The following is a 13123-nucleotide window of genomic DNA, read 5'->3' as shown; positions in this document are numbered from 1 at the left end:
GTATAAATACAAAGCAAATGGAAAAAATCTCAATCACAATTATATCTGTCGCCAGTGCAGCATTTTACTCATTGATCTTTTCCTTTTGCCATCAATCCGTGTTATGGCTGCAGAGACTTAAACTCTGAACGTGGATTCAGTAAGATGAACCTCATAAAAACTGACATCAGAAATAAACTCTGCATCTCATCTCTCGAGAATTTAATGAGAATCAGCATGTACAGATGTGAAAAATTAGACTTTGAAACTGCATTCAACAAGTTGGCAGCCCTAAAATCGCGACGGATCTTCATATAACACTTTGTAACATTTTGTTAATGCTTATTGTAATTAGAGTATTAACTAACCCATCTTTTGTAATTTTCATTGCCTGTTACATTAATAGACTAAATTAACACTTCAAAAAATGTACACTACTTGTTCTGGCGACAATTTTTGAAAATTGGCGACAAAATATTGAGGTTGGCGATTATTTTGGCGACAGCTTTTTAAAAGCCAGGACCATCCCTGGAAATGATCTTCTTTACCCAAAATTCAAGCTATCTACAAATCCGGTTCAGGTCTGATATGTAAGCCTGATGTCACTGTACAAAAGCTATTTTCCTTCTGTCAGGAATCGTGACCTTCACCTCTGACTTCAAAACTGATAGGATTCTTCCTATCCCCAAGTGCAAGCCTTCCACAAAGTTTGGACAACTTGAATGTTATGCAGAAGCCATTTTTCTTAAAGTCAGTGACCTTGACCTATGATATTTTGACCCAACAACTTATTGGTTCCAAGTGCAAGCCAATCACAAAGTTTGTTAACTACACATGTAAATCTCCTCATGTAGTACCTTGAGAACCTCCATCCTGAGTCCACTATCTGAGGTAAGTCCATCTGGTACTAACAAGGCATGCACAAAGGCCTCCGTGAACTGTGGCAAAATTGGAAACAACAGTCGTTTGGCAACCCCCTGAAAATAAATTACTATATTCAAAGCTTCTTATTATATACTAAAAATGCAAAATATAAGAAATTTCGACAACCTTTATCCATTACTTAAAAGCAAATACACAAAAAATGTTAGGCAAGGTCTGAAAAACGTGATGGTCTGTCAATTGTTATGCCCATCTCACTTGAAGAATGAGATGATTTAAAATGAAACATTATTTAGCAGATATCTCTATAACAATTTTTGGTTCCTTCCCACATTTTTGTTAATTTTTGTCTCTATACAAAGGACACCTATTTTAAAGGACAGTTTTTGCGGCTCTTCAATGTCTGTATCGACAGGTTTCAGTGTGCTCATCTTTTACCCACCTAACTGGCAAGTCTGCAAGTGTTATGAAAATTGGCTGACAAAAATTTGTTGTATAAATTGGCCACTCTACCATATAGACTCACTTATAAGTCTAATTGCAACCTGCATTGACCCAGATCTCATTCGATAATGCACCAACAGATATGGGTCTGTTGTTTGTTAGCAGTAATCAGTAGAACCAACAATGACCCTGATCAGCCAGTGCATTATACATTGCAGATCAGGGTATATGTTGTTTGCATTATACAGTGCAGATCAGGGTCTATGTTGTTTGCATTATATACTGCTGATCAGGGTCTATGTTGTTTGCATTATACATTGCAGATCAGGGTCTATGTTGTTTGCATTATACACTGCAGATCAGGGTCTATGTTGTTTGCATTATACACTGCAGATCAGGGTCTATGTTGTTTGCATTATACAGTGCAGATCAGGGTCTATGTTGTTTGCAATATATGCTGCAGATCAGGGTCTATGTTGTTTGCATTATACACTGCAGATCAGGGTCTATGTTGTTTGCATTATACACTGCAGATCAGGGTCTATGTTGTTTGCAGCTGGACTTGGCTAATAAGCGAGTACATATGGTAGATATGTACACATGTACTACCAAATAAAGTCAATCAAAGTTACCAATACCAAGAATTATTAACAAAAAATTACGTCAAGGATTTGTATTTCTGCATGCCATTTTCTTCCATCATAATTAAAGTTTATTAAAAGCTAAAGAAATTACAAGAGTCAAGTTACCTTCTGCAGTTCTGCCATGGTTGCAATCATGCCAGCACATATACTGAAAATTCTGACAGCTCTTGAACGTGTTCTTATTCCGTATGTCTGCAAAGAGAAAATTTACAAAATGAAGATGAGTGACTTACACTTGCTGCTATAATGAATACAAACACAAGTATTAGTGCTAACCTTACCATTTATTTTCAACAATTAGTGTAATAACAGAAAAATTCTAATGCAGGAGACAAAATGAGTTAGATACACTTGACCTTGAACCTGAATACAAGGACTCCAAATGTGGAATGCAACATATCTTCTAGTCACAATATACAGATATACCAAATTTAATTAAAGTTATACAGCTCATATGTTACACAGCATAGAAGCAAAAATATTCCTGAAACCTAGAATAACAGCGTATGACCCCCAATGTTTTATATGCCACACCCACTAATTGTGATGCATACATTTAACTAGTTTCATCTGTTAATGGAAAATGGCTCTTAAGTTATATAAAGAAAATGAAATTATGATGGAAACGTTTACGATACTGACCCATGACTTTGATGTGTGGTACATTTTCTAGTGATTAGGACCAAGTTTCATCCCTAAAGCTATTCAGAGAAAAGGAAAGTATGATGAAAACTTTAAACAATGATCTGTGACCTTGACCTTCGAAGTTAAGACCTCCAACGTCATACACAATACACCTCCTAATGATGATATATAAATATAACTTTTTACTGGTTAAATTCAAACAGTTCTGAAGTTAAAGACAGAAATGGAAAGCATATTAGAATAATTAAAATATGCTGTCACCTTGAACATGAAGATATGATCCCCTACATGGTATATGACCCCCCCACCATGATTTATCCAAAATTTTCACACAAACTGGGTCATCTAATTCCCAATATGGAATTTTCATATGGTGGAATTTTCAAAGTATCTGCCATGTGTGTGTCTTTTTTTATACATCAGATTCAAGAACTGATGCCTTATGTTTAAAAAATGTACTGAACCTGGAATACCAGGGCCAGGAAACTGTCACACTTTCTTCAGAAATGGGGAGGGGGAAACAGGACATGCAACATTTTAAAGAGGCAAAAGAGAATAGTAAACGGTGCTTGCAATTAATGAACTAGTTGCGCCAAATTATTAATATAATTTGCTTTGATTGCTTTGCCACCTCAACTTTGTTATTTGCATTCTTGTATCATGTTTTCTTTTATCACAATTTAAAGCTTTATAACAAGCTCAAGTTAAAATATGAATATCTGAACATTTAACTGAAATAAGCTGTACAATGGAATTTTCCATTGCAGACCTAGCTAATTTAACTTTAGAACTGGCATTTATTATAATAATTCCCAATTATTTTGTAATCACCTTTCAAATTGACAAATTGTGCATCTTCATAAATGTATTCCTTGTTATTATTAATTCTACCTCAAAATATAAATTAGATCTTTATTACCAAAACTGCCTTCAACCTGAAAAATATTCCACTAGCAACAGATAAACTACCAGGCTAACAGAAACCATGACATTTTTAATTACCAAATAAAACATATAACTGTTACAATCTAACAGTTTTTATTGCCTTTAACAACACTGGCTAATGTAATCTCCAATATCTGCATGGATGGATTCACACTAAATTAAAGCAGTTGGCTTATTTACTGATACTTTTTTACCAGATGAAAATGCATGCCCAGTGGGTATACAGTGGTCAAGATGCCCAGCGGGTATACAGTGGTGAAGATGCCCAGCGGGTATACAGTGGTGAAGATGCCCAGCGGGTATACAGTGGTGAAGATGCCCAGCGGGTATACAGTGGTCAAGATGCCCAGTGGGTATACAGTGGTCAAGATGCCCAGCAGGTATACAGTGGTCAAGATGCCCAGTGGGTATACAGTGGTCAAGATGCCCAGTGGGTATACAGTGGTCAAGATGCCCAGTGGGTATACAGTGGTCAAGATTATGAAGACAAAGAACAAAACAAAAAAAAAAAAAACAATTATGGGAAAAAACCAAGGTGCAACACTGAAAAGCACGCATGTAACAAACAATTATAATGATAAAGATCAAATTTACATGTGTTTCTCTTCATTATTGGTATAGTGATCATATCTTATGATACTGGTACAATGTACCCATGTGAATTACATGCAACTGAAGAGACGTTACCACTAAATTTCAAAACTGAATGTCAGCCATTTAAATACTTGCAAAATGAAGCTGGGGAAATAAAGGAATAACTAATATGCAATGAAAGTTAGGGTTCATACACCTTTGGTGTGACAAAATTCAAGTACTTTTCAAGGACTTGATCCAATTTTTTCAAGGACCCAGATGCCCAATGCACTTTAGGTATATTTATAAATGGCCATTTAAAGGATTAGTGAGAATGTTGTAATTTCCTGACAAGGGGCTTCCTAATACTTGTACAATAAGCTTAATACTTTATAATAGTGAATAAAAAAAAATTAAAAAATCTTAGGAAAATAATAACATTTATTTCTAAGAAAAACAAATGAATTCTGATTTTTATATGAAGAACAAAAAACCCCAACAAAACCACCTATAGATTATGAAGCAAATAAGGTACACTAGGTTCAACAGTTCTTTAAATTCTTAACTCCATCCACACTACAAGTATAACTATTGTAGATCAGTCTGCATGCATGACAGTCACAAATAACCATATAAAGAATAAAATACAATGGATGGATAAAATTAAAATAGTCACAATCTTTTCTTTTAATTATATACTCAAATATATAATTTGCACACCTGAAGTTGTCCGAGTCGGACAAAATTGATTTCTGGAATAACTTTGACATACGATATGATGCATTCATGTGGCATCTTAAAACAGACCACTGTGAAAGTATGCTGCCTGTTGCTACATATAATTTTTTTTATATCTGCTGTGATTGCTCATAGAAATTTTACAGGTATGTTTACACAGATTAAGTACACTGTGTAAAAAGCAGCCTTTCTGTTAATAGGAATATTGTTGTAATTTACACCCAAAGTTCGGTTGCGATGCTGAAGTCAATAATAGACTTCAAAGTTTTAGATCGTACACAGAAAATCAGAAGCTTGGAGGTACAATAAGATTAAATTGTGACCATTTTTGGTGTACATTTTTCATTATGTTTTGTTTCGAGAGTTTGAACAGCTGATTCACAATGATTTAAAGCACAAAGATGTACTGCTGATGCAGAAAATAAATCAACAAAGAATGACAGTTAGAAAAGATTCACATTTTTTAAAGGCTCTCTCTTTAATCAGATCCACGAACAATTATAAATATCTGATTGGTCACATGTTGTAAATCACCAAATAGCAAACAGTTTTATTTTGATTACATGACATAATGATATGAAAAGAAACTTTCATACATTTGTTTGTCGATTAATTTTATATTTTTCATGACTGAGGTTTATTTTCAAGTACTTTTCAAGGTAAAAATGATGTTCAAGTACTTTTCAAGGTAATAATGATGTTCAAGTACTTTTCAAGGTAAAAATAATGTTCCAGTACTTTTCAAGGTAAAAATAATGGTCAAGTACTTTTCAAGGTAAAAATGATGTTCAAGTACTTTTCAAGGTAAAAATAATGTTCCAGTACTTTTCAAGGTAAAAATAATGGTCAAGTACTTTTCAAGGTAAAAATGATGTTCAAGTACTTTTCAAGGTAAAAATAATGTTCAAGTACTTTTCAAGGTAAAATTGATGTTCAAGTACTTTTCAAGGTAAAAATGATATTCAAGTACTTTTCAAGGATGAATCAAAATTCAAGTACTTTTCAAGATACCATGCAAACCCTGAAAGTGTCTCGCTGCTCAACTGCAAAAAAGTCACAGATTAAGCACCTGATTATAATGGCTGATGTGGAAACAAATGCTTACATGATTAGATTCAGTTTCCCTACTATTAATGAACACTAATAAAATTACATTCATGTGAAACTGAATGTGCAAAATTTTCGCAAACTCTCGGGGGGGGGGGGGGGCGGCACAAAATTTCAGGCTGATTTATGGTGGATAAAACTATGCATACCTTTTAATGACGTATAAATAGAGCAAGTTTTGCCCATTATCTCAAACCACTTTTAAGTTCTTGACTAGAATGGAAGACAGAAAATGCAAATTATTGCACTGTGACAATGACTTTAAAAATAGGATCCCCAATGTTGTACACAAGACACCTTTTATTGAAGTACACAAAGTTTTATCCCTTATCTGAAATGGCTTTAAAGCTAAAGAGTGAGAAGGAAATGTGTGGGAAAACTTAAAATATTGACCCACGGCTCTGATATTCATGCTAGCCCTTCCCCCAACCCCAATGCAGTTAATGATACAATAATCAGTTTCATCCCTTAATCTCGATGGGTTGAAGGTTAATGTGGGCAAAGGAATTCAAAATGCGATGGAAAACGTACCGTCTGTAGTGAGTCATGACCTTGACCTTGTAAGTGTACCAAGTTTCATTCCTCCAATGGTGTAAATGTTATGTGAGCCAGAAAACTTAAAATACTGAACTATGACCTTGACCTGGATGATAGGATTTCCAATGTGATATACAACACATTTTCAAATGATGATGCATTAATTACAAAATTTTCTTTTTTTTATAGCTCAAATGGCTTTAAAGCTACTAAGCAGAAGCAAATGTGACAGATGGAAACATGAATATTATGTCCATAACTTTTCATGAAAAGATGGGGACAATTAAAAGCAAACAAATGAGAAATAAGTAACCTGAATATCCATTAAAAAAAACACACGTAAGGATCTAAACAATGGCTCTATAAAAAAATGCTCCAGTCTCATCCTTAATGGATCAAACTCATGTCTCGTACAGATAAAGAAAATGAAGACACAAATTCCTTATTTAGACAGATTAAAACAGTTTAGCTCCAGAAAGAAAAAATATCATTGATTTATACCTCTGCCTGAAGAAATATTTTGTACATTTCTGGTAGAATAACTGGAGCAACATGTGTCATCTGTGTGTCTGTTACGTCTTGTGTGAATTCTGAAACAAACCAGAAATACAAGTTCTTAATTACAGGTAACTAAAAACTGGAGTCCATCAAAAATACCAATGCTCTACTAGCCAAAGAAATTTATAGAAATCTCTAAAAAGCCTGTTTTTTTCTCTCTCATGCTTTTTTTCTTCTTAACTGCAGAGTACTGAAACCATCTATTGTATTCTTGGCAAACCTGTACAAATGTCTTACATCCCTCACTTATTCCTATGTTACTTTGAAGAAATACTGTATGTTACAAGAAAATAAAGAATTCTATTGAGTTTTTCTGCTGGTAGAATCTAGCAATGTGCATATAAAAAATGCCCCATTTTACCTGCAAGAACTCTCATCACACCATGCACAGCATTTGGGTCCTCGCTGGATAAGGTCTCCATTAGAACATGAAAGAGGTTTGGCCAAGCCTCAGGCCAATCCCAGTGAGCAATGGCCGAGATGGCATAGGCCACACTGGATCTTACTTTACTTATAGACTCCTGGAGTCCAACAGGTAAAATATGTCGAATTTCAGCTTTTGCCTGAAAAAAAACAACAAATTAATATTTTTAAAAAACTCAGTAACCCATGAAAACATCCACAAATTCTAATGACATGTTGGTAAATGTTAACCGATTATTGTATAATGTGTAGAGAACTACATGGATAAAGAAACAGGGCAAGGTCTGCAAGATTAATTTGCCATCACAGCATGCAATATATAGCCTGTCCCCTGGGAACTTGCATCCAATTACAGTGGAACCCCGCTATAATGCAATAATTGGGGCCCAAAAAATTGGATCGTGTTAATGCGGGGTTTTACAGGATTTTACTTTTTTCAGAGAGTAACTCATTGGCACATATATGTGTAATCATGTCTAATGTATATGATGAATAGGGTATCAACACCATTTACTATTGTGCCGTCATGGCATTCAGGTCATTTATAATGCAAGTAATTCAACTGAAAAATTGACACAGATTTACAATATTCAATAATATTTTCCCAGATCATTGTGTCTGAATTTAATGGCTAATATACAGCATGAACAGAGTATCAACACCGTTTACTACTGTATCGTTGGGGCTTGAAATTAATCCATAATATATGTAATTCCATTGCAAAAACTGCATACATATTTAAACTATTCAATAATTTTGTCACACATCATTATGTGTCTGAATTCAATGTGAAAAATTAACAGCAAAATTAGGTTAAGAAAGACGCAGCATGTGTACGGTTCATTACGTTACAGGGTATATGAACGGTATCTGTACAAATTTCATACTGCCAAAATTTTCTCATATGCGTTTCCGTGTACATTTATCCATTGCAAATTTCCAATAATTAACGCTTGTACGCCTATTTGTTTGAACGACTACAGCAAGAATAATTACCAATCAACACATGCTTTCAGTGTGCATGTAACTTTTACTTCAGATTTTGTGAATATTGAAAGAAACGTGTGAAAACTACTATACTAATCATTGCGCAAAGTGCAGAGAACGACTTGCGTTTGTGAACAAGCTTTCCCATAACGGTATAATATTTTTTAATATAAAAAATAGGAAATTAACGAGTTCATAAACAAACACCATACCCATGTAAAACCAGAGAAGTGCAGTAGGCCTGCAATGGTCATGAGTCACTTATATATATATAAATATTAAGCTGAACACATGTACAATTTCATACCCTTTCAATTTCCAGCTAATAAAGCGGACCATTATTTACTGGTCAACTGATTGTGTCTAATAACAACGCCAAGCCCAGCAAACATATTTTGGCTTTTGTTTTTTGATATTTATTCAATTGTGAGAATCTTTTATCAACTACCGCATTGTCTGCTGCTTGGTTGTGTATGCAGTTAAAGAAGAAACACATGTCAGCTATTGTTTCAGCAACGATTGTATACAGAATTAATTGAAGACAATCACAAAGACGACTTACTGGCTTTACTCATGGATCAGTAGTAAGTAACATTTCCAATAATGTTTATTTTGGCATAACACTTCAAGAACCTGGTGAAATTCTTAAATTTCAGAAGCCAAGCCATGATTGTATTATATTCAAATTCATACTCAGGTACGAGAAAAATACAGGTACATGTATTTAAAATTTCCGGAACCAGACCATGATCGTATTATATATCGTATTATAGTCAAATTCACACATGATCTCTTATTCAATATGACGATAATAATTTTTTTTGCCACAAAGTGCATAAAACGAATTGCGTTTGTGAACGTGCTATACTCATGGACAAGTAATAAGTAAATTTCTGATGTTTATTTTGGCATAACACTTCAAGAACCAGGTAATATTGTTAAATTTCAGAAGATACGCCATGATTGAAATTCATATGCGAACTCTTCCCCAAAATGTTAATAAACGTTTTACACACTAGTTGTACTTAAAAAAACAATAATCCCAGTACGAGAAAAATATACATACATGTATTTAAAATTTCAGGAACCACTTCACGATCATATTAATTACGCGATCTCTTCCCCATAATGATAATACATTTTTTTATACACTATTTCATGTACTTTGAACAAAAAATTTTTTCCATTTGCGAATGAATATAAGAAATTTTGGGAGCCATGCCACAACCATGTTATGTCCGACCCACGAGAAGTTTCTGGCAAGCTTTCTCACGTACAAATATTGGCCAAACCCAAGACTCGAACCCAGGTAGACAGAGATGAGACGGCAGTGATCCGTAATGGTGAGTGTTTTAGACCACTCAGGGCCCCAACAGTAATGGTATCTTGTTCATTAATTAATGCAATATATATTTACACACACACAGACACAAGACACATAAAGATAACTAAAATTTCAATAAATTTCTCAAATATCTCTGGTACGTGCAATATGACTTTCAGGCTTGAAGTATTGAATTTCCAAACTTCCAAACATGTAACCCTAGGAATTTAAACACTGAAAAATGTATAAAAACTAAGTTTATAAACCATGATGTCAACTTGATGTTCAAAACAAATGTTATACTTTCAGAGGAACTTTTGAGAAGGAATAATCTTTCATTAGGCGTAAGCAGTCATATCCTATACAACACAGTATAACATTGTCATTTATGTGTGGATAATGACAGTTCTGAGAGGTACCACTCTCAGCTTTGTAATTAGAGTGCAGATTTCACTCATGTTTTTATATATACATATGTAAATATTGGATTTATTGTGTGGGATTCAAAACAGCTTACATGACTAGGATTTCTTGTACGAGTATATTAAGTGGAAATATATGAATAACACACTATACGAGGTAAGCTGTATTTTATTTCACTGAATTCTAGCAAAAAATAATGAAATAATGAATATAAATGTAACCATGTTTTTCTGTAGTCAGCCATGATGATGCTCTAGTATTCGGCCTAGCAACCAGCCTCAGTAACTGATATGATAGCACTCAGCTGTAGTGAGACTGTACAACAGCTGTACAGCTGCAGTAGCTAAAGGGTTAATAAAGAATAGATGTACACTGATTGTGGTTATTTTTCTTGAAATTCTGAAACTGGACCTTGGAAACTGTCTTTTTCTAAAAACCTGCTATAAGAGACCACACATTTTGAGAGACTGCTTCGTGTTGGCAGAAGGATCGGTCTCTCATAACAGGTTTTACTGTATTGGTAGAGTAAGTTAGATAGCAGAACAGTAGCTGCACCAGATGTTAAGCAAAATGCTTTACAGTGTGACTTATGAATGCAAAATGTTAGAGCAGATGGATTTTTTTGAACTTCAAAATATGTCAGATCAGAAAAAAGACAAATTAACACCGCTTCACAAACTTTAAAGAAGAATATGAGAGTAATGTAACACAAGGCTCAGACTGAGCACATGAATGTTCATTGCAAAGTTCTAATTCATGATCATCTAGTTCTAAAATGTAGGATACGCTGCCTGGATATCTTTGTTTTGGAGGGTGGGATGTATTACTACTACTCAAATAATGGCCTTATTTAGCGTGTTCCCAAATCAACCCACAGGATATCAGTTTTATACATATATATTTAAAGAATTACAAATACTTACAAATATATAAAACTGACAAAGTTTAATACCTCTTTTCTGGAAAGGGTCATTTTTCAATGTTGATTTAATTTGTTCATCATCAGTTTTGTAAATTTCTCATACTAACCTACACAGCCATAAAAAGGCGACACATATACTCTGGAAAAAACAATCTGGAGACAGTCTTACAAGGATGTTATGGTATTAGTCAGACTGATATGTGCTGAGCTGAATGTGACTTGTGTACCCTTTGATGTCTGCCACACAGTAAAGCAAAAACGTGTTCTTTTCTGGTCAATCGACTGTCCCTGTTTGTCATTACTAACCCCTTCATTTGTTACCCCCATGTTAAAAGAAAATCCCAAAAATGATTTGTGCATCTGAGTCGGTACTTTGAAGCACTTAGTACATTATATATTGTAATCATTATAATATACATCATGTTACTGCCCCTTTTAGCTTTTGAGGTCCAGTACAAGCATTCTTTTAGCAAGACATTGGCCTTGAGTGTAAACAGTAGTTTATAGGCTGTCAAGAAAATAAACCCTAATTTTCATGGACCATTTTCCAAGATATCCTTAGTCAATGAAAAATATCAACAGTGGCTGATGGAATGACAATTCACTACAATCAACTAGCCTAGAGAATTAAACAAGGCCAGGGCTTGTATGTGGAACCTATAATCAAGGCACTGATATCACATGTAACCATGACCCAATGGTCAAATGGACAAGCAAGCATGTCGCAAAACCATCTTAGCTTCATAATGATTCATCCCATGTGTTAACAAAATTAAGATATAACTATTGGCACTATGTTCATTTAAGACCAACTGGATACCGTAAGTTTTCTGCTGAAAACCACACATCAATGACATGCTGTTCAAGTGGAGTTCTGATAATAAGATTTTTATGAGAATCTTTCACCATATTAGATGCCTGATCAGCACCAGACTTGCAATTAGTGAAAAGAGGGATAAGTATTAGTGAATTTTGAACACAATTAATGAAAAATTATACCATGACACTAGCTTCATCCACTTTGATGGTCTGTGCTGCATTATACGAAAATCCCAAATTTAATTGCAACCTGATTCACTGATATGTGCAAATTTCCCGCTATTTGTCATGATACGATGCTGTGGCATAATTTAACTTCCTCAACTAGGTTATAGTAAATTTGTTTTCAAAACAGTTCAGGCTTCTTGTCTGGTGGTTGATCTTTGTGACTAAAATTGCTGCAAATTTTCAACACCTAAGGAGGCACTAAAGTTTCTTATTTTTCCTCACAATAGGAAAGATTGTGATGTGTGATTTGGATTTTTAATGTAGCTTTAACAATTTTTCAGTCATATCGCTACGATGTCTGCAATGTGACAGTTTACAGTGATGTCTAGCACTTGGGCATCATGCCGCAGACATGTAGCATGATGTCCCACCCAGTCACATTATCCTGACACCGGGCCGACCAGTCCTAACACTAACCTCTTAATGCTGAGCGCCAAGCGAGGCAGCTGTTAGTACCGTTTTTGTAAGTCTTTGGTATGACTCGGCCGGGGATCGAACCCACGACCTCCCGCATCCGAGGTGGACGCTCTAACCACTAGGCCACCAGAGCGGTTACACAATAGGAAAGAATCATTCACTGTCACTGTTGTTGATCCCCAACTGAGAAACACAGGTTATATTCAGCAAGAAAACTCATAAACAAATGAAACAATGCTTCAGGACTCGAGTAGGTGGCTTAAGGTACTCCAGAGCTGAAATCTGCTAGGGTTGCTCTTAATTTTCCAAATTATCTATATGCTTTTTGCTGTAGTACAAGTCACATGGGTCATGTATGAGCATTTCCTCATTTTAAATTAAAGATAAGTTCTTATTTAAAAATTTAACACTAATTTTCTTTAACCAAAGTCTACTGAATCCTGATTATTGAATGTTCTGCACCTTAACTGTCATCAAGAAAATTCAAGACGAAAATTACCTAACGATATGGACTTTTACAATGGTGGC

At 34.7% G+C, this 13123-nt stretch overlaps 1 protein-coding gene across 1 annotated transcript in view; it reads right to left on the bottom strand.

Annotated features, from left to right (window-relative positions):
* The window catches only part of LOC149788034 (importin-9-like), an 87523-nt gene that overhangs the window by 57788 nt on the left and 16612 nt on the right, over window positions 1-13123 (bottom strand). Inside the window, exons 3-6 of the mRNA XM_089974314.1 lie at window positions 7414-7615; window positions 6996-7084; window positions 2055-2141; window positions 837-956 (exon numbers count right to left, since the gene is read on the bottom strand). Coding sequence (XP_089830440.1) covers window positions 837-956; window positions 2055-2141; window positions 6996-7084; window positions 7414-7615 — 498 coding nt within the window. The remainder of the gene's footprint in view (window positions 1-836; window positions 957-2054; window positions 2142-6995; window positions 7085-7413; window positions 7616-13123) is intronic.

Source organism: Sinohyriopsis cumingii, chromosome 11 (genome assembly GCF_028554795.1).
Source record: "Sinohyriopsis cumingii isolate HCF-2022 chromosome 11, ASM2855479v2, whole genome shotgun sequence".
NCBI lineage: Eukaryota > Metazoa > Mollusca > Bivalvia > Unionida > Unionidae > Sinohyriopsis > Sinohyriopsis cumingii.
Note: the sequence above shows the minus strand (reverse complement) of the source record. Positions and strands in the feature narration are given on the sequence as shown.